Source organism: Schistocerca gregaria, chromosome 2 (assembly GCF_023897955.1).
Source record: "Schistocerca gregaria isolate iqSchGreg1 chromosome 2, iqSchGreg1.2, whole genome shotgun sequence".
NCBI classification, from domain to species: domain Eukaryota; kingdom Metazoa; phylum Arthropoda; class Insecta; order Orthoptera; family Acrididae; genus Schistocerca; species Schistocerca gregaria.
In genome coordinates, this window is record NC_064921.1 from 923,319,814 (window position 1) to 923,346,884 (window position 27,071).

The following is a 27,071-nucleotide window of genomic DNA, read 5'->3' on the forward strand; positions in this document are numbered from 1 at the left end:
TTAACAGCAACACTCAATTACCCAGCGTCAGGTTTGGGCAAGATTGGAAGCTGTAGGAGAAAAACTGAAAACTATTTTGCAGCCACCAACCATCAAGCAGACAGGCGCTTTTCGAGAAAATAGTGTCCAGCACTGAAACCTAATATTGTCACTCAACAGTAGTAATGTAGGACTATTAACAAGTGTAAGAAACAAAGTACTAAGTAACTGAGTAAATAGACGAACGACGCCTTTCCATTAACATGATATTTGACATTATTTGTTTCCCAAGGCGATTCGATGCTTTATAATAAATGTGGTAAAGATCGTCCTATAAACAATCGTTGTTTCTTATTCCCGTCAACTGAGTAAATCACATCTCCATAAAGTAGTTTACTGCTTATAGAGATTAATGAAGTGGCAATATCTGATTTTACGAATACGTAGTTTTACAGCCAAAAGTCAACAAACCGTCCTAAAGAAAGTACGGGAAAGTGAACTACATAATAAATTTTTCATACAGCATCCAGTTTTGTTGTAGAAAATTTTATGCAAGATGGTGTTTTTACATGAGTAAAAACTGCAGGAAAGGATCACGAAGAGGAGACAGTAGAACTACTACGCCGGCTTCCAGCCACAGCTCAGTGTTTGACACCAGTCGACACTACAGGCGTCGTTTAGGTGGCAATGGAAACACATTCGAAACTCGATGGTGGCGAATGGCGGGAAAATTAAAAATCAAAGGAGACAATGGCAGGAGATTTAAAACATATTCAAAAAAGGGGAAGAAGTGGGAAATTTAAAAATTAGATAAACAAATGGAGGATACTTAAAAATTAAAGCTTGTGCATGGTGAGAAATTTAATAATTAAAGTTGTCGTATGGGGAAACCTTTAAAAATTAAAGAAGACAGATGGTGGGAAAATTAATAGTTAAATTTGATTTTGGCAGGAAATTTCAGAATGCCAGAAGGCGATGGCAAGGGCGTGTAGTATTATGGAAGGTGGTACCTGCAGGAAATATTTTTACATCACCCATTAAGAAATGCAACAATGTGGGGAAATTTTAAGCAAACGTTTCTCCGTATCCACTAAAATAAACAACTCATTTACAGTGTAATGTTATGAACAGACATTATAACGAAAGAAAGGCCCTACAGACCGGAAAATATTTTAAAGAAATTTTAGTGCCCATTAAAATACAAGAGCAAATGATATCAAAGTATATTTTTAACCTTAAATCAGAAAGGCTAGTCAATACGTATAGCCTGCCATAATCAAAAGTGTCACATTCTTTTTGTACCATGGGAAAAGGAAATATCGCCAATACTTTTATGGAAGGTCCTTTCTCACCTCTACCACATTGGTAAAATTCATCTCTCTATCTGTTTTTATGCCCCACTGATGTGTGTGACACATCATCAGTAAATTTCTTCTCTCTTTCTCTGTCTGTTCACAGCAAATACTATACTGATCATCAGTAAATTCCATGTCTCTCTTTGAAAAGTTTAAAAAGGTAGATAAGTTAAACAAAATATTTCATATGTAAAGTTAATTAGTGTATAATGACTGCATTCCTAACAAAGCTCCATGCACACATTTACCCACAATCTAGCTACAGCAAGAAACAGTCAGAATTTAAATTGTACATATTTTTGTTTCATGTTGTTGTGGTCTTCAGTCCTGAGACTGGTTTGATGCATCTCTCCATGCTACTCTATCCTGTGCAAACCTCTCCAACTCCCAGTACCTACTGCAACCTACATCCTTCTGAATCTGCTTACTGCATTCATCTCTTCGCCTCGCTCCACGTTTTTCCCTCCACTCTGCCCTCCAATACTAAATTGGTGTTCCCTTGATGCCTCAGAACATGTCCTACCAACCGAAACCTTCTTCTGGTCAAGTTGTGCGACAAACTTCTCTTTTCCACAATTCTATTTAGTACCTCCTCATTAGTTATGTGATCTACCCATCTAATCTTCAGCATTCTTCTGTAGCACCACATTTCGAAAGCTTCTATTCTCTTCTTGTCCAAACTGTTTATCGTCCATGTTTCACTTCCATACATGGCTACACTCCACACAAACATTTTCAGAAATGACTTCATGACACTTAACTCTATACTCGATGTTAACAAATTTCTCTTCTTTAGAAACGCTTTCCTTGCCACTGCCAGTCTACATTTTATATCGTCTCTGCTTCGACCATCATCAGTTATTTTGCTCCCCAAATAGCAAAACTCATTTACTACTTTATGTATCTCATTTCCTAATCTAATACCCGCTGCAACACCAGACTTAATTCGACTACATTCCATTATCCTCGTTTTGCTTTTGTTGATGTTCATCTTATACCCTCCTTTCAAGACAATGTCCATTCCGTTCAACTGCCCTTCCAAGTTCTTTGCTGTCTCTGACAGAATTACAATGTCATCGGCGAACCTCAAAGCTTTTATTTCTTCTCCATGGATTTTAATGCCTTTAATTTTGTTTCATATTTAGTGCTTTACATTTACCACACACATTCACACACAATACGAAAGTACCCTGAATTACAGACTCATTTCACTGACCTCAATTTGCAGTAGGATTTTGGAGCATATACTGTACTCGAACATTATGAATCGCCTTGAAGAAAATTATTTATTGATACATAACCAACATGGATTCAGAAAATATTCTTGTGCAACATAGCCAGCTCATTATTCCCATGAAGTAATGAGTGCTGTAGACAAGCGACCACAGATCGATTCCATTTTCCTATATTTTCAGACGACTTTTTATATCGTTCCTCACAAACGATTATTAATCAAATTGCTAGCATATGGAGTATCATCTCAGTTGTGTGACTGGATTCGTGATTTCCTCTCAGAGAGGCCACAGTTCGTAGTGATAGACGGTAAATCATCGAGCAGAACAGAAGTGATATCTGGCGTTTTGCTACGTAGTGTCATAGGCCCTCTGCTGTTCCTGATTTATATAAATGATCCAGCTGATAATCTGAGCAGCCCCCTTAGATTGTTTGCAAATGACGCTGTTATTTACCGTCTACTAATATCATCAGACTATCAGTTCCAATTACAAATTGATCTAGAGAGAATTTCTGTATGGTGCGAAAAGTGGCAATTAGCACTAAACAAAGAAAAGTGTGAGGTCATCCACATGGGTACTAAAGGAGATCCGATAAATTTTGGGTATACGATAAATCTCAAAAATTTAAGGACTGTCAGTTCGACTAAATACCTACGAATTACAATTACGAGCAACTTAAATTGAAAGGACCACATAGATAACATTGTGTGGAAGTCGAAATAAAGACTGCACATTGCTGGTAGAACACTTAGAAGATGCGACAAACCCACTAAAGAGACAGCCTACATTACAATTGTCCGTCCTTTGCTGGAATATTGCTGCGCGACGTGGAAGGATTGACGGGGGGACATTGAAAAATTACAAAGAAGGGCAGCTCGTTTTATGTTATCGCGCAATAGGGGTGAAAGTGTCACACATGATACGCGAGATGGACTGGCAGTCACTGAAACAAAGGCGGTTTTCTTTGCGGCGAGACCTATTTACGAAGTTTCAATCACCAAATTTCTCTTCCGAATGCGTAAATATTTTCTTGACACCCATCTACGTAGGAAGAAATGATCATCATAATAAAATAAGAGAAAGCAGAGCTCGAACGGAAAGATTTTAGTGCTTCTTTTTCCAAGCGCCATTCGATAGTGGAGTGGTAGGGAAGTCGTATAAAAATGGTTATATGAACCCTCTGCCAGGCACTTAAGTGTGAATTACAGAGTAACCATGTAGATGTAGATGTAGATTTGCCATTTAGTGCTGTGGGTGGTAGGCGCTGCGTTCAGTACGTCGCTTCGCCTCAGAGCTGTGAGGAACGAGTTGGCCGCTCTCAACGGCACCCAAGGCTTTGCGGCGTGGCCCAGGTGCGATCTCGGCCTAGACTGCCTGTTGTCCCTTGCGTGGGCGAAGCTGCGATACTGAGGTGTCTGAAGGCTAATGATACCGATGGATAGACGAGCCCCCATGTGCTCTTGCTTCCGCGCTGACTCTCCGAACCTTCTTCACATCCCATCCATCTCTCTGCTTAACAATTCGTCGAAATCTTCTTGTCTCGCGGCCCTGCCATTGGCAGACTAAATTTGCGATGCCGCCAGATGACTGATTGCAATGTCATGACTACGCCTCTTGGTGAAGGTTGGAAATTCCGTGCGTGACTCTGGTATTGCTGCCTTTCTCACGATTTCACCAGCGTTGACGCTACATTCTAGCGATGTTTTCCTGCATTCCAAAGCTGCACTGGAAGCAGGCCTGGATAGACTCGTGTATGAAGCCTGGACAGACTCATGTACGTGCTTCGTTTCAGAGTCTGTTGGCTTCTGTCGTTTGTAAGAAATGTCCTGGATGTCCAGAAAACATCTTTTTACGCAGGCTGGCTTCTTTCACAGGTCTCCCTTTGTGAATTCTTCGTGTTTTGTGTACGCTGCTCCCAGTGCATGTGGAGTGCTGGAATTGTCGACAGGTTCTTGCTTTCTAAGGTAGGTAAAACGTCAACTGCAAAGCCAGAAGAATTCACATGCCTTCACCTGCGCATTCTTGACGCTCCGCCCTAGTGGTTAAAGGTGCCCATCAGATTTTGTTACACTGCTCACTGTTCGCCAGGCCATTCGCAATGTGTTCAATCTTTAGGCTAGGGAATCCTCACACCTATCACCTGTATGTGTACAACGTCTCCAGTGTCAACGTGTAGGGCGTTCGCCACAAAGCACCTGTTTACGTCCTCGCCCTGGGCCGCTGCTCCTTTGAGACAGCGGAAATGGTCGCCAGCGAAGGTATTCCTGTAGTTTTGAGAAGGAATTTTCAGAGCTGAAATCAAACAATGCTTTTAAGTTCACTGCTTTACATTTTTTTCACACATTCACTATCTGATCACTTTCTATTGACGTTTCCTGATCACATATATATTGAAACTAAATTATATAGATTTCCATCAAATCATACTTGAACTCAGGAATTTGTGCCTCAGTTTCAAGAAGCAACGTATATGAACTCAGTAGGTATCTCCCTTCACCATTCAGCTTTCATTTTAACTTCATTCTAACACTGAGTGATCCCGTCCCGGTCCTCCATACCTCACAATAATCATAGGAGGTGCCAGAAACCGAATCTGTGTCCTTCTGCACCAAAGACAGTGACATTAACCGCTGTACCTGATTTTTAAATATCTTACCACTCACCATCTTTAACTACTGCCATCTTCAATTTTAAATACCTGCAATCCACCCTTGTCAAGTTTTATTTTTTCCACCATCCACCAGTGTGAGTATTTTTATTTCCTTCAGCCACACCATCAACCTTCTCGCTTTCCACGCCCGGGTTCCCGGGTTCGATTACTAGCGGGGTCAGACATTTTCTCTGCCACGTGATGACTGGGTAGTGTGTGATGTCCCTAGGTTAGTTAGGTTTAAGTAGTTCTAGGGGACTGATGATCATAGATGTTATGTCCCATAGTGGTCAGAGCCATTTGAACCATTTTTCTCGTATTTTTGAAATTCCAGTCTCCATCGGAATATCAAAAATCCAAGATGGGCGATCAGGGAAATTTAAAAATCATGTATGTTAGCAGCAGGATATATAAAAAATATTTCAATTGAGACTTCATACTGCAGTGCCAACAAGTGGCGTATGCTTGAACTCTGGCCCAAATTTTGTACGATAATAGAACTGGAGCCCCAAAGGTCATATGAAGATCAGGTGTCAAATGCATTCCAAGCGAGGTAAAAACACCAGACGATGGACAGAATGGCACTGTAGGAATCCCTGATTTAAAGCACACATGAGAACGCTCTAGTCAGCTGAGACTGTTCCGACTGTACTAGTGTATTAGGTCCACTATCAGGATGGTAGGGAGCTGGAGCGTCATTATCCAGTAGCCTCATTGGCCTTCTGCTCATGAAAGGTACATCTACAATAAAGAGAGAAGAGGAGGAGACAGGAACACCCCCACATCTGTGAAGCACTGGGCCGGCACTAGGCGCTTCAGTCTAGAACCGCGCTACCGCAACCGTCGCCGGTTCGAATCCTGCCTCGGGCATGAATGTGTATGATCACCTTAGGTTAGTTAGGTTCGAGGGGACTCATGACCTCAGATTTTAAGTCCCATAGTGCTCAAAGCCATTTGAACCATTTTTTGAGGCGCTGGGGATGGATGACTGATCCCACGAAGCGGTTGCCAAAAAGTCACACCCACAGACTGAGGTTGAGCCGTTGGACCATACAGTGGAGATTTTCTGCATAGGTAATTAGAACTGCACGCATTTTAAGCCATACAGATAGTGTCAGTTGTTTCACACAATTGTCTTGCTTACCCGATGCAGGATAGTGGTGTCACTGTCAAACATCGTTTATCTCCCCATTCAGGTGGGTGAATCTTCTTTCGAACCCATTTCCGGCCGTATGTCCATATGAACCTTTTTACTCCTTATCCTCTCTGGCATCGCTTCCTTCAATCTGTCCTCTCATACTGTGGTTTTTACCTCCATTCAATTTTTATATGTTATTGTACATGCAAGTGAGGACACACTTGACGGAAGGGAGGAAGGGAGATAGTTGTTTAAAAACCCATGGACTAGTAGGTCGTTAGAGACAGGTCCCAACCTTTGAGTGGGCAACGAGATCGAAGAAAAACAGCATCGGTCTTTCAAAGGATCCATCGCAGCATTCATTCGGGATATCACGGACATTCTAAATCGGAGTGGCTGGACGCGGATATGAACCGTCGTTCTCCTGAACGCAAGTCCAGTGCACAAAACACAGCGCCACATGGTTGAGTAACGCACTCTCGAAACTGGGCACTACTGCTCAATGGAATACTTATTTAAACTAACGACCCAGTAGAAATGACGTCGTTCTTTATATTTAGGGGAGGATATGGAGCCTACTCAGATGAATTCAAACGAATTGTGAGAATTACTGCTGTACAACTCTACGTTACATTTAGTATTGCACGTGGTTACAAATAATGAGGTGTAAAGCCAAGTGTCGGAGCTAAAATTCGATATGCTAAGATACTCTTAAAACTAAAGAAGGATAGACTCTCAAAACGGAGTAGTTGCTTAGGTGGAAGATAACACACTCCACAGTGACAAGGAAGCCAAATGCTGGTGTCATATGATGGCATCGTCGCACCCGTCATGACACCAAGCTGTAACTCACCAAGAACCCTATCAGAGAGTTTCTTTGCAGCGTACAGTGTGGCCGTGGCGAAGATCACGGAGCATCCAACGACCGCCCACAGGGGAGGTGAGAAGGGCAGTATGGGGACCTGCCAGCCAGGTAGAAGCAGCGGCCGAGGAGCCAGGCACGCGATGCCGGCTCTCATGTAGGGGCGCGAGTACTCCACGAACAGGTACTCGGGGTACCAGGTGTAGAGCCCATCGTCCGCCAAGTCCGCTTCGTCCATCGCCACGGCGCCAAGAACGCCGTTTCCAGAACCGTTCTCCCATATTGTGCCCCACTTATATGTTGTATCTTCAAGCAGGCTCCATGTTGCATTCTTCTGCAAACATCCATGAACTGAACATTAATAGGCGAGATAAACAAGCAATGATCCCGCGATTCACAGTATATTCATGGTAGGTTAAGAACTACTAGATAAGGGTTTTTCACAAGTCCTATTACAGCCTTCTTGGGATTGTAGAGGAGTTTTCGTAGATAAAGCTTTGACCAGGAATCCATGTCCGGAAATGTTCCACGTAGATTTAAAAATCTCCCGCTTCACGGCACGCACTCAAAGAAGAGCGGTCATCAGTATGTGTTGTAATTATGACATCACATATCATCTTTGTCGGAATACGACGACAGCAACGAGAAACTGACACTTTCGCAACCAGGAGAGTTGACTATGGTCTCCATGGACACACTACACTCGCAATTTTGAAGATAACGTCCTTCGTCAAGTAGAAGACAACAGGACTGCGAGTACTCGAAACTTCGCCTATAGCCAGCTGGAGTGGCCGTGCGGTTCTAGGCGCTACGGTCCGGAACCGAGCAGCCACTACGGTGCCAGGTTCGAATCCTGCCTCGGGCGTGGATATGTGTGATGTCCTTAGGTTAGTTAGGTTTAATTAGTTCTAAGTTCTAGGCGCCTGATTACCTCAGAAGTTAAGTCGCATAGTGCTCAGAGCCATCTGAACCATTTGAACTTCACCCTTCAGACTCTTGTAGATCACGCAGGTCATAGGTCATTGTCTCTGCTGTGTGCGTACCGTAACGCTGAAATTTGAAAATGATCTGACCTTTAGACTTACTTTACATCCGAACAGTACATTTCCACTCATGACTTTCTCACCGAAAACGTATGTAGCGAGCACCATCTACAACCCCTAGAAGCCTGTTATGGCAAATGTGGCACATGCTGCGAATATACAGGTATTCACAGGTTATCTCTCCATCTGTACTTTGCTTTAACATTGTTCATTTTTAGCTGGATTACAACAGACACGTGAATCAGATTGTAGTACCTATTAATTATTACATTTCAGAGAAGTGGAAGTATGAATGCAGATATCTGATTACTTAACGAAATGTAACACATAAAACCTTTTTAGTGACTACAATTTATTTGCATAGTGGGCGGTAATAACTGTTGTGCAGTTACCTGTACAGTTATTGCAGTTATCAAAAAGATGACGTGTATTGGCATTCTCGTATCATCATTAACAACTCATCAATTGAAGACTGTGCTTGTTAAATGAGATTATTCGAATGGATGTAGAATACAAGTCATATATGAATAATTTGCGGGAATGGAACCACGTGACATCTTTGCTGGCCACCGTTATTTCGACAAGTGCACACGCTGTCATTTTGAAGGCACAAATGCAGCAATGTAGTGCTGTGTAGATGTATTGCATGTAAAGAGAACGTCTGACAGAATTTTTATTAGAGCATCATCGGCTGCTATTAACGACGTCTTTTTATGCAACCAGCAATGTTATATTTGGCCTTCAAAAACCACGCTAACGATTTTCATATTCTCTCACTCGCTATGTATTAACTGTTAGTGCTTTTTGTGGGAAATTTCATTTTGTTAAATTTCGTACTGGGATGCATTTGCATTGGAGCCCTCGGTTTTCAAGTAAGTCAAGGAAAACGTACGCAAGTGACATTCAAACGCATAGGCACCTCCACACTCATCCCACACCAATCAGTATTTCTACTACGTTGTTCGAGACACTTACTCTTATCACTGTACAAAAATTTCTGAATTCACGAATTATGGCCGATATTAGATTTTTTTATGTCTATGGACTGGGCTATAACACCACTAGCCTAGTCGAATACTATGTCAACATTATTCATTCAAAAGTATACCAATGAGGATAATGAAAGAAAAACGGCTTTTGTAAACGGTACATTAAAATTAATTACTTTGACAATTAGATCCAAACTGCACCCTAACAAGCACGGTATATTCGTAGTCAGAAAGCTTGACGTATACATCGATGTCATTGTTTATTTTATGCTGTTAAAAATCACAAAATCCTTAGGTACAATTTACACAACTTTAGGTCAGTCAATGAAAACCAAAAAAGATCGAATGTGGGAAGAAATTCGTGCAGTCGCCAATTTTTGGGCGGTGAGAGAAACGGGGGCGCAAATAACAACACACTTAAACTTTTGTGGCTAAGTGTGGGAATCACTTCTGTACAAGACAATATGAAAACCTCACACTTGGTTTTTGAACGCTTTGTATAACACTGTGGGTTGAACGACATTGTTAAGGGCAGATGAAATCGGACAAGAGCCACTCCAGTTTTTTCTAACAACGTTTCTCGTATATTTGTTCTAAATATACATTTCTATACATTAAATAGATTCAAAATTATGCAGCGTATGTCCCTTCTATTAGAGTATCGTGTAAAAATCTGAAGTAAATCGGACAAGAGCGTTTCAGTATTTTTGCTAAAAAAGTACAGCATTTCGCTATACATAGTGTTCCACATAACTTTGCCATCCCCCTATGTAGTTCCTAAATGAAACTAAACGTGAAAACTGCAATAGTCCAGGGACGCACCTATGTCTGCCGCTCACACAGCGGGCAGCAATGTAGATCCCTACAAGTATGCAAACATCATGCACTAAGTTACATTCCTTTTCCAAACACGTGTATGTTTTTTCTACAATAAAGAAAACTTGAGGTAGAGTTAATTGACGCAGACTTGGATACATTACTCTAAGCGTTATACCGTCTGGGATACTGACACGTTTAATAATGGAAATGATGTCACAGCTATAATGCAGTAATTCGTAATGCAGGTTGCCTCCTCTGTCGTGAACCTTGTTGTAGCCAGTCCGTGCTCTACTCATTATGGCGGAAATTATGGTTCCAGTTCCTTCACATACCATCATTATCATCTTGGACAGTTTCCAGCCTCTGGCCTGGTCTGTATGGAACCTAGGTCTCTCCATCGTCTTCTGTATTTTCACCATATCCCCGTCTTGAACTTGGTCCAGTCTTCTCCTTTCTTCTGGACGCATTCCTCTACTCACTACATCCTTTCAGCCATCTGTCTCTCGGTCATCATACGTGAGACACTTAAAAAAAAAAGAAAAGGAAATAAAGGTAACAAAAAGGTAACTTGCGTTGAATGTGATGATTGTTTACCTGTCCAATTGCATTTTTGGCATTTTGTTTCGTTTCGCAAACATTGGAGGTGGCAGAGTTAGGGGGGGGGGGGGGGGGAAACCCTGCATATATGTTCAAAAGATGGCGCTGCAGAAGGTAACAAGGATATACACGCATGCGAATGCAACGTTGCTTCAAAATATAGAAGAAATCTGTGAACAGCTTTCAGAAATTTAAGATTTTGTACAAACAAACGTTTACATTTTTGTGTATATAGATGTACTCACTATATAAAGTAATTTTTGTAATTTTATTTCGTGATTTAGTATTAAAAGATGATGGCATGTATACCCGCATGGATAATTTTTTAACTTCTATTTTAGTGGTAGGTGTATTTGCCAGTGTGGGAAGGAGACAATGTTTTCCGACTTCATAAGTAACAAAAGTAATGACCTCACGACAAACAGAAACTGAATGTTGTAGCAGTTTTTATATACTTTGTACAATTTGCTGCCATAGTATGTCAGACACATCCAAAGGTGGTAAGAAATATTACCGAAAGCTTCGTAAAACCATTAAGGTGAGGGGAAGTACACTTCTAGAGGTCCATAAAAGACATTTTAATGTTATGGTAAGTATACTTCCCAAGGCTCTTGGAGAAAATAGTTTGGTGGTAAGCATAATTACCAAATGTTTTTAAAACATAGTAGGTTGTGTGTGTGTACCTCCCATGGCATTAAAAACTATGTTTCGCAATTAACATAAACTACAGATGGTGCAGTAGCCTATTCCAGGAGGGTAAAAAAGTGATTAAAAAAAACGTTTATGGGTAAGTATTTCGTACACAATTTGAGACGGATTTAACACGTTACGAAAAAAGTGGAAATATTATTTGCGGTACATTGTGATCAGAGAATCGTTACATGTGGGAAAAATACTAAAGGCGACTTTTTACTGTAATTACTTATTTCATGAAAAGTTGCAGCTACAGTATGAAAGACTGCATTTAGCCAAACTGCAGTATAAATACGTATTGCAGATATATACGACAGTTTTTATTTGGTCTTGCATCAGTAATCCATTTTACAGCTGTGCAGAAGTTTCTCAGAAACTAACAATAGTATGCAACAGAGGTAATATGTAGATCCGCAATTTCTCATTTGTCAGACTGTAGCTGTAGAACACCTTGTTACAATCAAATGCATATTTTCCAGGACCTTCAACAATTGCTATAATAGTTTATGTTAATTTGTCAGATGCAATGCACATCTCAGGGCCAGATAAAAACTTTACTTTCGGAGATAGAACAACAGTACACAAAAATTAACCATACAACAATAGTCATTAAATGGCGTTGGAGCAGAAATCTTTAACGTCTGTGGTGAATGTAACTGTCATTCGACACTGAATTGCACTCTCTAACTGTACAACAAGAGAAACCTAACATCATATAAAAAGGAATACATAATATCACTTCATAGCTTATGTTCAATTCACAACAGGAATGAAATTAGGCTAACATTTATTTGCTGAGTTACTAGGTTGTCATGTCTTTTTCACTTCGTTCAAGAAGTTAAGGATAGCTCACCGTCTTGAGCTTCATATGTACTTGCTTGGTGCTAATGACATAGGTGCTTCGTATACTGGCTTGAGTAATATGTGTTAGCAATTTTTGGTTCTATTCTCTGCTTGCACTAAGGGAAACATGCGGTGAAGTAGCAGGGTAGGTGTTCCTATTTCCACATTAGCAGAGCGGGTATCATTTTGTGCAGCAGGGTAAGTAGGTAAATATTAAAAAGAGTTGTTGCTCATAAGAAATGATGATGCCACCATGTTATCTTTAGTTATGTCGTGAGAGCTAGATTTAGTGCTTCATCAATAACGTCATTCAAGGCAGTTAGACACCATAGCAGGACATCATCCACTGAACAATCTAAGTTAGTCTGCATGATGGTAGCCTGGAAGTCTAAATAAAGGTGTGGCTACCAACACGCTCTACGTCACGTAGTGTCACGTGCAGTATTTTACTGCAGACGTTAGCTGGATTTACACTCTAGGAAACGAAATACAAAAATTGTGGCAATCTTTAAACGAAATAAATCACCGGCTCTCCCCCAGAATTCTCGGCCAGTTTCCCTACGTAGTTGAATCTATAAGCGCTTGGAAAGGCTTATTTACAATAGAGTTGGAGGTAGTATTTTAGAACAAATTTCAATAGAACAAGCGGGATTTAGGCTTCACAGAAGCTGCAAGGACCATTTGCTAACTCTCAGAACTTTCATACTCGCCGGTAATCAGGAGACATTAAAAACATCTGTGGGCTTTATAGTCTTTACGGCAGTATCTGACCCACCATCTGGAAGGAAGGCATAAATTACAAACTAATGAAACTAATTAAATAATGAACAACACTGTTTCTTATTAATACGATAAGTAATCGATATTCTTAGGTTCGCTTTGGTGATAATCTAAGCTCGGTTAGTAAACTAAATAAGGCTCTGACACAGATCTCAGTCCTCGCACCCCTCCTGTTTAGCCTTTATGTTTCTGACATTCCAAAATCATCTTCATGGAAGAAAATGGTGTCTGTAGTCCAGTACGAGTAAAAGAGAGGTTTATTCGTTTCACCTTAACAACAAAAAAGCTAACATGGGGCTAACGGTGCAATATGATGGAGCTATTCTCCAGCAAAAGAGGTAGACCAAGTATCGTGGCATCACACTTGACTGCACACTACCTTATAATAATCATCAAGAAAACATATCAGCCAAGAAAAGAATTCTCAATTACATCATTCAGAGGCTGTGTGACACAACCTAGGGTGCCTCAATGGAGACTTTGCGAAAATTGGCTTTTACAATGTTTTTGAGGCCTCAGATTATTGTTCTTCAGTATCATGTAATTGTTGTCATACTAGCCTCATCGATGCGCCGAACAACAACACAATGCAACAACGCGTACGATTACAGGCACATTCAGACCAACTCCCGTCTAATGGATCCCCCAGCTAAGAAATATCTACCCACCCCAGATTCGCAGAACTGAGACCTTGCTTAGAGATTTCTACAAGAGAAAAAGGAACTACCCATTTTTCATGACACACCTGTCTTACGAAGAAACAGGCATCTTTTGAGACACCCGCGATTACTGAACAGCTAGCTGCAAGTAACAACAAAGCAAGAGATCTCTGGAGCAAGAACTGCAAATTCACCGGAAATTATAAAGAATGTGAATGATTCGAGAAATATGACTGTGATACTGCCGGTGTCGAACTCGTCAGGGGACCTGCTGGTCAAATTAAATAGAATCCGCACTAGACTTGCGGTGCTCTGACTCACATCATAAATTGGGTACTGTGGTGTCTGTGTGCTGTGAATGTGGTGCGCTGAAACAGACTGTCGGACATAGTGCGTCCTACAATGCTGTAAGGGCACGTAGAGTGGTTTTATGAATGCCGGAGCCACAGCGGTGGAATGTATTAAAAACTTAAATATTAACATTAAGCTGATTTGTTTTTGTTTTATGCAATGTTATTTATAACGTATTATAAACGTAATGGATTTGTGTGTCATACGGATAATAATAACAACTGAGCACCCATGCCAATTTGATCATACAGTTGTTAGTATCATCTATGTACAACCCTTATTATTATGACTGCAAGTGCTGCTTTGCCTAGAAAAGCAGAAAGCACCTTATGTAGTAAGCCCAAGACAGACACAATCCAAGACGGCGATAAGAGGTTAATGAAACTGACAGAGGGACACAGTCTAAGCATTTCGTCAAATTCTTGCGGATACATAGTGTGTCCAAGCAGGATTATTCAATATTCACGAATATGTGCGGAACAATCATTCGAATCGAAAAATCTAGTAAACAAGACCTCTGAAATACATATCTTTAGGACTATGAGCACTTCTTTACCTTCTGTATTGTGAAACAAATTTCTTCTACTGCAAGCCCATTAATTCCATACTATCAGAAGTGGTAGTAGACTAAAACAAGAAAAAAACTACCAGTAAACATGCGCTCTAAAGCGCACAACTTAAAGTAATTGTTCCTTTTCTCTGGAACATATCTGTTCCACTCAACAAGTCCTCATAGCATTCAAGGTATGCATTTCAGACCAATGTTTACCACACTTCCTTTCTTCAAATGATCGCTCCTGTCATATCCGTGATTATTCACATTTCCTCTTGTGACACCCTGTATATAATAATTTAGTTCCTTTTAGATTCACAGTAATGGCTCCTTTAGGGTATAAGAATATTCGTAGGGAATTATGCACGTGTAAATGTAATAACAGCTACTAAATTCAGAAGCACTTGCTGTAGTAATTAATCTAACGTAGTGCTAATTCTGCTTCAAAACTCAGGTTCAGCAATTTCTTAAATAAGAATCTGCGAGTGATAAGAATGAGTCAATGAAAACAGATTGTTGCACAGAAGCATGGAGACTGCTGTTTACAACGTTTTCGTCAGGGGAATGTAATGATATTATCTGTCAGCTAATTTCTCAGAAGCTGCGAGTACGTACCTTTCTGACGAGCTCTAAGATAATGCGGGTGTCGACACCGTCAAATAGATTAGCGTCGCTGTTGAGCACGACATACGGCGGGTAGTCGAATGTCGCGATTATGAAAGTGCGCCCGGCCAGGTCTGCCAACCTGTCGGGGTAGAGGTCTGCAGACGGCGGGTGTAAGCCACGTGCCCGGCTCCACCGCGCCACAACCAGCTCGTTGCGCCACGTCTCCTCCCCCGTCAACATCAGCGTCACCAACTCAAAGCTAGTGAACAGAATGATGTCTCAGCGAACACATCCAGTTTTCTTACACAAACAATGTAATACACCTCGAGAAATTATAAGAAATTAAAACTGCTGAAGACCGCACAGCCAAACTACCTCCTTTTGTACTGTAAGCGTGACAGTTTTTAATGACAATTTGACTATTTTTGATACTTTTTTAGATTGATATTTAGTTTTGATTTCTATATTTTTGCTAACATTCAGAGTATATGTTGGATTACCATCATAATTTTGACGCTCGTCACTTTTCACAAATGCAATAGCGATCAGAATTAACAAGAATCAGATTCTTATCCTGCAGCTGAGTGTGCGCTGATATGAAACTTCCTGGGAGAGTAAAACTGTGTGCCGAACCGAGACTCGAAATCGGGACCTCTGCCTTTCGTGGGCAAGTGCTCTACCATCGGAGTTCGAGTCTCGGTCCGGCACAAAGTTTTAATCCGCCAGGAAGTTTCATATCAGCGCACACTCCGCTGCAGAGTAAAAATCTCATTCTTTAAACATCCCCCAGGCTGAGGCTAAGCCATGTCTCCTCAATATCCTTCCTTTCAGGAGTGCTAGTTCTGAAAGGTTCGTAGGAGAGCTTCTGTAAAGTTTTGAAGGTAGGACACGAGGTACAGGCAGATGTATGTTTGTGAGGACTTTGGGGGGGGGGGGGAGAGTCATGCCTGGTTAGCTCAGATGGTAGCCGGCACGGTAGCTCAGAGCTCAGCATGTTCGGTCAGAGGGTTAGCTGCCCTCTGTAATAAAGAAAACGAGTTATTAGATAAATAACGAACCTAAACGGATGTCCTACGACTTCCGCCCCGAGCAGATGCAACGAACATAAGCGAACAAAATGAGATGTTAAAAAAAAAAGGATGGTAGAGCACTTGCTCGCTAATGGCCAAGGTCCCGAGTTCATGTCTTGGTCGGGCACACAGTTTTAATCTGCCAGGAAGTTTCAGATCAGAATTAACTTTATCAGCAAACCGGAAATGTTATTGAATCGTAATTAAACTTTTTAAACGACAGCGACGTGGTAAAATAGTTTCATGTGACGAACGGTATGGCATTTTTAACAGAACTATAAAAACTTGTAATAGACTAATTATATAAAATGTAGGGTTCGGAGACATTAGTGCCAAGTGACAACTGTTAGTAATTTAGGCGGCTAAAATTCGATATTCCTGAGATACTTGAAAGGCTCAATGAAAGTAAAACATATTTAATAACGACAATGTGGAGAAATGAATATTTTAAAGATAGAATTTAGAACCAAACAAAATAAAGGAAGATGCTCCTCACAAGAGGACAGTATACATCACGGAAGAATAGCAGAACGCTTTCTGTGGTAGACCAAATAGTAAAACGTCATTGGAAGACCAAAGAAACGTTGGCCACAACTTTCTCCAAGAGTGGAACGGTCGAATCTCCAACTGCTTGTAAGAAGAAGACCAAGTAGGTCTGATTGATTTCCAAGCGACAGATAGCCGGAAGGTGTTTACCTTACTACGGTTACAATGACAATGAGAACGCAGTTTTGATAGAAATCTCATAGCAACTATAGTTCACGTTAAATGCTCCATCTTTTCAAGGATTCCACAGTGAGATTATTGTCGGGAACGCGGAAAAATACAAAAAAATCGAACAAACTACACAAGAACCAATATATTAACGTTCCTTCAAAAGATACAAAGTGACAAAATTGTTAATGGTGCGGTAAGATGAAACTTCTATTACATAGATATAAAAACACGACGAAAAAATACGACTGAAACGTAGTTGGTTTCTTCTATTACATAGAAATAAAAATACGACGAAAAAATCATGCTTACTAATGTGTGTATAAGATAATTCAAGTGTTATTGCGGCAAACTAAATGTAGTATCAAGGCTTACCGTGGAGCAGCGGTACGTCTTTGGTCACTGTCTACAATGTTGTAGCTTCTGGACTCGAACTCAGCCATAATTCAGTTCTCAATAAAACTCATCGGTAACGACAGCCATAGACTCCCAGTACGGCGGGACACCCTGGTCCGTTCAGCGGCCTTGTCAAAGACGGGGAACAGGCAGATGGAAATTTGGGGCACTCTATTGGACATAGGGTGGAAAGTTGCTCCCAAAAGGCGGAAAAATCAGTAGTGATCAACTTGATGAGGAAGCAGAAGGCAATATAAACACATAACGTATATTCACACTACATGCTTCTGCAACTGGAAAAGTGTCATGATGATTTCTCCAATGGCAAATGATTCTGCACTAGTCCACCATTCGGATCTCCTGGAGGTGACTGCCATTAGAGAGGTGACCATGACAAAAAGTCTGAACAACGAGCGAAATGATAGCATTTTATGTGTCGGAGTGTAGAACGTCAGCGGTCGAAAAGTGGTTTGGGATCTACAAATTCCATGAGGGAAATTCAAAGACTCAGTTCAGATATAGTTTAGTTCAGTAAAGTGGAATATAAAAGAGATATCACCGGACGAGTATAGGAACATAAGTAGCAAGTTATGGTATATCGGGAGTAAGATGAATCGTGAACAGAAAGACAGGGCAGAGATTGAGATAATGTCAAGAGTTTAGTCAAAGGATTGTCCTGATCACAACCGATAGCAAACTAACGCCAATTTCATAAGCTTCAGGGGAAGAGACAGACAAAGCATATGAGGATATAGAACGGCTAATACAGTACTTAAGGTGAGATGAAAATCTAGTAATTACTGCGGATCCAAATGGAGTAGAAGGGTACGGAACAGGCGGCAGAGTCACTGGGGCTTATGGGATTCGCAGTAGAAATGCGAGACAGGAATGACTAATTGAGTACTGCAATAAATTTGAGTTAATGATAGCGAACATACTGTTCAAAAACCACAGCACACGAAACTATAATTATAAAAGGCTGGAACCACTGGTAGATTCCTGAAGATTACACCATGCTGAGACACAGATTAATAAATCAAGTAGTGTATTTCAGATATACCTAGGAGCAAATATAAACTCAGACTTGAACTTAGTATTACTGAAGAATAGGGTGAAGTTTCAGAGAAACTTTAGGAAGAATCAGCTGGATCCTGAACTTATAAGTAATGACAAACTGCATTTGAAAATTTCTAATTTTGTAGATACAGTGATAATGAATACCGTAGTAAAAGGTTAGGTCCATTAGGAATGGTACTCACTGAAAATGGTAAACGCATTTGGTGAACAAATAACAACAAAACTATATTCTACCTGTCTATTACATTTGTTTGTTAGTAATGCACATTCATTGGATTGTTCACATTAAATGCTCCATCCTCTCAAGGCTTCCACAGTTATTGTTGGGAACGGGGAAAAGTACAAAAAAATCTTGGGTAAAAAAAAAGGAATCAATTTATCTACGAAAGAAGGAAGTATAAAAATTATCATAGAAAACTGGAATATAGGTCACTTAGAAACAAAGTAAAGAGTAAGTTCTGTTGATCGAAAGCGAAAGGTTTGCATGAAAGATGTGAATTAATATGAAAATTGGTCGTCGGATGGATTGGCTCAGTAAACTGAGAAGTCAAATCAACCTTCGGCAAAATAAAAAGAGGATACGTCGACATTATGAGAGCAAGAGGTATTCCACTTTTAAATGCAGAGGAAAGAGCGCACAGATGTCAAGAGTAAAGTGAAGGCCTTTACGAGGGGAAGCATTTGTTTGATGACGTGATAGAAGAAGAAACGGGAGTCGATCTGTAAGACATAGGACGTCCAGTGCTACAGCAAGAATTAAGCTACGAAAATTTTGCAATCAATTAAGACGGGAGTCATAGATAACATTCGTTCGAAACTTCTAAAATCATTTGTGGGTAGTGGCAACCAAACCACTGTTCTAGTCGGTGTGTAGAATCTATTTGACTGGACGCCTATCATCAGACTTTCGGAAAAATATCATCCTCACAATCTCAAAGACAGAAATGGCAGACAAGGGCGAAAACGGTCATAGCATCCTCCTACCATCAGAAAATGGAAAAGACAATTGAGAATTGGATAGACGGCCGTCAGTTTAGCTTTAGGATACTTAAAGGACCTGAGAGGGAGTTCTGAGGTAGCGTTTACTTATGCAAAGCAACGCTTCAGAACAATCAATAGATATTGATGCGATTTATTAACCTAGAAATCGAATTTCAGAATGCAAAATGGTGAGAGGTATCTGAAATATTGAGAAAAATAGGCTGAGCTACGGAAGCAAAACGGTTAATACAAAGTATGAGCAATCATCAAGAGGATACAATCAGAATGAAAGAACAAGAACGAAGTGCCCCAATTAAAAGGAATGTTGTAAGTAGGCAGTTCAGTTTTTTTTTATTGGTAACGCCGCCGCGTGCAGTCTGTGGCTGGTTTGCATTGTTGTCTGCCATTGTAGTGTTGGGCTGTTGGCTGTTAACAGCGCGTAACGTTGCGCAGTTGGAGGCGAGCCACCAGCAGTGGTGGATTTGAGGATAGAGATGGCGGAGTTTTGAAATTTGTAAGAATTTATGTCATGAACTGATATATATATATATATATATATATATATATATATATATATATATATATAAAGACTATTAAAGTAAATGCATTGTTGGTTCTCTATTAAAATCTTTCATTTGCTAACTGTGCCTATCAGTAGTTAGTGCCTTCAGTAGTTTGAATCTTTTATTTAACTGGCAGTAGTGGTGCTCGCTGTATTGCAGTAGTTCGAGTAACGAAGATTTTTGGTGAGGTAAGTGATTTGTGAAAGGTATAGGTTAATGTTAGTCTGGGCCATTCTTTTGTAGGGATTACTGAAAGTCAAATTGCGTTGCCCTGAAAATATTGTGTGTCAGTTTAAGTAGAGTCATGTATAATTTTTCAAAGGGGACGTTTCAATGTAATACTGTGTAGCAGTCTGGTGCCCCTTCTTTTCAATTTATACATCGATGAGGCAATGCTGAAAATGAAACAAAGGTTCAGAAATAGTATCAATTTTCATCCTGAAAGAATAATACACGATAACAGTCGTTTCTAATGTTGCTGTTCTCAGTTAGCATAAGAAAAAATATCAGGAACGGTTAAATGAAATAGTCTAATGAGTGCACAATTTGGCTTAAATTTAAACCGCAGAAGATAGAAAGTAATGAGACGCAGTACAAATGAGATTAGCAATAAATTTAACATCGACGTTGGTTAGCACGAAGTACCTTAAGTAAAGCAATTCTGACAGCTGGGAAGAAAGAAAACATAGGACGGATGATGCCAGGACGACATACAAAAAGCCACCGACATAGGGAAAGACGGCATTCCTGGCTAAAAGTAGTCAACTCGTCCGAAATATAAGGCTTTATTCGAGGAATAAATTTCTGATAATTTTCATTTGAAGCGAAGGATTATATAACGGACAGTGGGCAACCAGAATTGAAGGGAATGGAATCGTCTGAGATGTGGCGCTACACAAAAATATTGAAAACTAGGTGGAGTGCTAACAGTAAGATCACAAACGAGGAGGCTCTACTCTGAAGCGGCTATAAAAGTAACCACAAAGAATCTTGAGAATAAGAAGGGATTTAATGATACGATATGTGTTCAAACATCAGCATAACTTTCGTGGTACAAGAGGGAGTTTGTAAAGATTTTTTTAAAACAAAGAAGTAGATAAAGGCAGAGTATGGAACATATCGAAGAAATAAATCAAGACGTTGGATGGAAGTGGTATTCTGAAGGGAAGTGGTTGGCGTAGGAGGGAGTGTCGGACCTCAGCATCCAGTCGGAAGACGATCCACCGTCCCCCACCCCCTGCTCCCACAACCACCAAACAAAAAAAAAATTAAATACAATAGAAATATATAAATTCTTACAAATAGAAACTTTGTCGAAGTTAGATACTTCACAAATGTTACGTGTCATTAAGAAGCATCAGCAGGAAAAGTTGAAAACTGACAGAGATTTTCTGCTAACGCCATGTAACCGTGACTCTAACCTTGACAGACGACGAATTCCGGCAAGGAAGAGGGCCACAAGCTGCTTCCGGTATTCCGCTCCCAATTGAAGCACCGATGATTGGATCTCGTCGAGCTACAGGATTTTGTGATGTTGACTGCCACGCTCACCTGCTGTTCCAAGCATTCCTAAACAGTTTCAATGTGAATGTGATCGGGTGTTTCAGTAGGCCATTTGAGCTGCGATGGGCTGTTTTGAGGGTTCTTCGAACATGGCGCATATGTGTAGAAGATGAAAATGGCTCTTTACATATTGGAAGACAGGCTTGTCCACAGAACGTTCATCATGAAGATAGATAATCAGTGGCAATGCTCGGTTACTGATTATGGTGAAATAAACATCTTGCTCAGAGTTCAAACTAACCTGAAAGAATGGGACGAAATCATATTATGATAAAACTCTCTGAACAGCTTGAAATTCAATTACAACTGTGAGGCGTGTTAAAAGTGTCCTTGGACTATCGCAGCACTCAACATCTCGCATCGTTCCAAAAGAGGCAATATCTTTTCGCTGGAACAGATTACTGTCTAGTGAGGGGTTGACGACATATGTAAGTTTTGGTCTGGCAGTAAGTTGTGTACGGATAGCCAAATGGTGAGGCGATAAGGGGGAAATCCGGGTTCGAGTCCCGGTCTGGAACAAATTTTCATTGCCACAATTCCATTATATAGCATTGTTGTCCATATTCTGAGTTGCAAGTACATTTCTTGTAGAGGCAAGTATCGGTGAGATCCTCGGTCTCGGATGTAATGTCTATAATGAAGTTAATATTTAACCCCCAGTGCGCATATGCCCAATCCTTTTCACCATCGTAGCCTGTATCTAACAACATTCGTGTTGGAAGCGAAGGTTTTTTCAACGGTTCCAGCAGTTATTTTGCCTGCTCCTGTCCACTTAATTGATTAACAGCTTTTCATAATTTATTACTATTATTATTATTATTATTATTATGTACTCATATTTTAAAATATACCAATCGCAGTTCACCAATACTGTTTTACATACTTCCCTTAGTTGGAAGGAAGTATTTACTGAAAACATTCAAGTTAGAAGGTTTTTATTTCCCAGAAATTCGAGCATGGACAATAAACTACCCAACAGACAGATCGATGTCACAGATCATAAATATGAACAATAATAATTATATTAGAACAAATTTATACATAAGCACACAGGACGTTTCGAGCCAACAGGTTGAAAGTTCCGTGGCATTCCGTTATTCTCAAACTGAGCACGCAATATATTACTGTTGCTTCTTACCAGTACTGGGACACTTTCCAAATAAATTCTACACCAAATGAGCTATTTTCCTTTTGTTGAATATGAGATGCCACATTCTATACACACTACATTTTCGTCGCAGATACAATCTGACATATATGCAGTAGAAATCAGGCTTAAACTGATTATCCTTCACAAAATACTCTCTGAGCCGTTCCGCTTGCCATATAAAAAACCTCTTGACTTCTTTTCCAGCGGTCACATCCCATATCGTGAGATATTTCATTCATTCTTTTGAATATATAATTTAATCACTCTTTTGTTACAGTTTCTTTAAGGGTTGTTCACATTCTTCTCTCACCTCACCATTCATTGCTTTCCATTATCCTTAGATTAGTGCCTCAAATACTTCGTTTATCGTATGGTATATTTTCATATTTAATCATTTCAACATTAATATATCTAGGACGACTGAGATTCGAATCCCTGATTGGCTGTCCAGGTTTAGTTTCTTGCGACTATCCTAAATATCTCAGTATATTTTCCAGAAAGCACTTCTTAAATTGAGACGAATTATGAATTTCAACATCCTTCTTGAGTCAGAGCTTGTGTTCCGTCTTCATAGCGTCATCGTCGGCAGAACTTTAAATATGTTTTTGTTTTCTTCCTTCGCTCTGACTTTCAACATTAAATCTCTCTCTTACTACAGCTATCGACAAGCTCATTGAATCGGTAATAATATGGCTGTTACATTTCTTTTATTTAATCTTATATGTTCGTTTCAACTCACCTTACTTACCATTAGAGACTTATTATGACCATCTATATGATGAACTTGAAGCAGTCTCAATATCCGATTGATAAATCCATATCCAGTGAAGATATTTTTCATGTGCTCCTTTCTGTATTCTCCTAAAACTAATGACCTCTTTCACTTACTGTAGGGGAGAGCGGTGTACCTTGGGGACAGTGAACCTATGGACACATGTTTGTTCCTGGTCGATGTATTATTCTAGTAGCTGACTTTAGAATCACACACTAGAGACCAACATAAGAAGTTCCCGAAATTTTCTATTATTTTCGTTGTTGTCAGCTATGAGGCCTGTTTTTCCATAGTTTTTAAATATTTTCGCATCTACACATTTATGTGCCGCGTAATATATTAAGCTGCTTGGATGGCACTTTTAATGATTCAGTTATACACTTTTAAAGAAAGAAAAGTCATGTATTTTTAAAACTATTTATATGAGTACAGCATGTGGATAATTATATCATACTATCTTGAAACAAAAAAGTTCTTACACTACAGAACATACGATTTTGTAAGTTACTGAGTTTCTTCAATATCTTATCAGCTTTATTTGCCTAGAAAATGGAAACTTGTTTTAGTGTTCAATAGCTTCAGTTTCATAACGTATTTAACATGTAAACGGATTTTATAATACTTCTAGTTAACTTCATGTTACTTTCTAAATATTGATGTGTAATAATGTAACTGACAGACTATTAAATTCAGTATTGATAAGAATTTCTTGAATGCGACACTTTTTAATTGCAATAGAATTTGTTCCTAGGCACACAATCATGTAGTAACCAGTGACATATTTACACATTTAGGAACACCTTTCCTTTCCAAGGTAATTTCTGCAATTTCCCAAAAAAAATGCAGTATACAGAAAGTGAGTCCACAATTCGAAAATGGAGTAATAATATTATCATATATTTGAGGCGAAAGTCTGAAAATGTTTTAGCTTACAAAGATCTTGTCTACCTACCATTATATTTGATGAAACAAATAAACACACCTCAGATAACCCTTCGCGTATCTATACTTATAGATTATGTGTCTTCTTTTTCCTCTTGTACTCTGGCAGACGCTAGATATTTTACCAGGTCACACAATTACTTTATACCTCAGTACCTACACGACATTCTCATCTATGTTCATACAGACAAACAAAGTAAGATATAAATTTGTTTGTTTTCACAGTCAGTGTCAGTTTCACTAAAATAATTTTGGCTGTTAGGACACGTCATAATCAAACACTATACCAATACTACGGGTATTTCGACCGTCTTGCAACGGTCCTCTACAGTTACCCTCGATCGCTCCAAAGACAGTCGAAATAGTGGTATAATTGTTTTAGCATTTTGTAGTGATGCGGCCTAACAACCTAAATGATTTAATTAAAACAGCATAGAATATCTTTAGTTGTTACTCCAGTAACGTCAGACTATATTATATCTGTGGCGTACACAGAAAATGTAAACCTTGCAGTATCCTACGTCGGAGAATATAGTTTCCAGATTATACGGTTCTTCCCAGGAACGTACAAATGGCATATTTTTACTTCAGATTTAACATATTTATAGAATACATGTAGTATTTTCGTTCAACCTGGTTTCTTTTCAGACGAGGTTAGACATGTCAGTTCAAGCATCAAAGCGGGAGGCACACATCCCGAAAACTATCCTTTAATAAAATTCTGCAAACTGTACATTAACACAGATTTTGATTTAAATAGCTGACAAGTTACTGAATGAGGCTGAAGGAAAGGCAAATACGTGTAGGGGTGGTAGTCATTGTGAACGAAAAACGCCGTATGAACATATGTTCAGTTCGTAAAAGTTTCCGAGGAAGCGGATGAAAGCATTGATGAATAGAACTAATGCTGGTGCTAGCAAATGAAACTTTGTAATCTAATTTTCCGTTTTACTGTGCAAATTTCCTCACAAAAGACGTTCAACAAGTCGACCGTCAACTGCAATTCATTTTTCTGCTCTTGTAGACAGCTGCTGTAGTACTGATCTGAGTTCATGCATACTGACCATTATTTGAGCACACACATGTAATACACGACTGAGAAATTCTTACTTTCTGTCTTGTAGACTTGACTCTTAAGCCAAGCCCACAAAGTGTAATACAATAAAAACCGGCTGATCTCGGTGGCCAAGAAAAGACTCCACGGTGACGGATCCAATACACAGGACAAGTCTTAGTGAGGCACTGTGTCACTGGCTGTGCGGGATGTGCAGAACCTCCGTCGTGCTAAAAGTACATACGACGTTGTGTTGCCAAAGGCATATCCTGCAAATACTCTGGTAACAGATTTTGCAAGGGATCATAGTAGTGCACTCCATTGAAATAGGTAGATCGATGAGTTGGTCATAATTGAAACTGTCAATAAAGACAACACTACATAGGGTACTGTCGCTTTGGTTGTATTCACATGAGGACGCTGGTGAAGAAGAACATGTGACTTACGCCCATGATTTTCAAACAGCTTTATGTCAGATATGGTTACGGAAAAGTCATATGTCCATCTCAAATTTTTTGTTGAGAATTACCAATAATTTCACCCCGTCAAAGCATATCCCTTTCTCCCTGACGCACCCTGTACTGCTTCAAATTATGAAACAATGGGAAAGGCAAAATGTATGACATGTACAGCAAGATATGATTAAATTAACAGGAAGAAGGTACCTACTGAGCAGATATTGAAATCCCCTATACAAAAACAGAAATCTCACGACAATCTAACACCGACTGGGTGAAAGGAAGTAGCTGTGAAATATATCTGCGTCTTACCTGCCATTATCATCCGCCATTCTAGCCACTAGAATGTCGGGAACAAGGTCGATGTTGGGCAGAGCGAAGATCGCAGATACGTTAATCTGTGGAGACTGAGCTGCCGGCAGTACCAGCAAGCGACGATTCACTCGCACGATGGCCAGTTTGGACGCCTTGAGGAGCGCGTCGACGCAAGCTGCTGCGTCGCGACATCGAACCACCAATCCTCGGCAGTCGGCATCCAGGGCGGACACCAAAAAGCGCTCCACAGGAACTTCTCCACTGGCCAGCGATATTAGTACTGCTGCGCGAAACCACAAATTTAAGTACGCTAAACCATCTGGGACATCTGACAATGCAATTACACATTTGTAATTCTCAAATTCTTTCAACAGAATTCTGGACCCCATTTTTTGTATCAAACCATTAAAAGTGCTAAGATCGTCGTTCTGCAGTGTCAGACGTCCATCGCACAGAGAAATTACTAATGTGGCCACCATCGGGAAGGAATGCATTGCCTTTAGTGACAGAGGAAACCTATCCTGGTAAAAACGCCTCTAACTACACCAGTTTTATGTTTCGCTGGGAGAATTCCCAGTCGCCAAAGTAATATTTCGGTTTACATTAACTCAACATCTGATTCACTCCTGTCTGTTGTCTGTGTGGTACATCTGATGCCGTTTAAATGCGTGTTCTCGGGCACCGTACAACCCTATATATGAGGCAAATACCATGAAATATTTAAATCGGCCTCCCGAGCTAATTGGAACTACGTTTCCTTTACCTTTCACGCAAAAAATAGACTGAACACATTTCTTGGTTATGAAACAATATTTTGCACGATTTATACATAGATCAAAAGTCTCCTTCTGAAATATAAGTAAA

General features: G+C 39.9%; 1 protein-coding gene across 1 annotated transcript in view; it reads right to left on the reverse strand.

The window, feature by feature from the left end:
- LOC126336054 (glutamate receptor 1-like) overlaps positions 1 to 26,596 on the reverse strand; it is an 88,899-nt gene extending 62,303 nt beyond the window's left edge. Inside the window, exons 1-3 of the mRNA XM_049999534.1 lie at positions 26,205 to 26,596; positions 15,162 to 15,411; positions 7,211 to 7,553 (exon numbers count right to left, since the gene is read on the reverse strand). Of these exons, the coding sequence (XP_049855491.1) occupies positions 7,211 to 7,553; positions 15,162 to 15,411; positions 26,205 to 26,596 (985 nt within the window). The remainder of the gene's footprint in view (positions 1 to 7,210; positions 7,554 to 15,161; positions 15,412 to 26,204) is intronic.
- Positions 26,597 to 27,071: the final 475 nt, after the last annotated feature.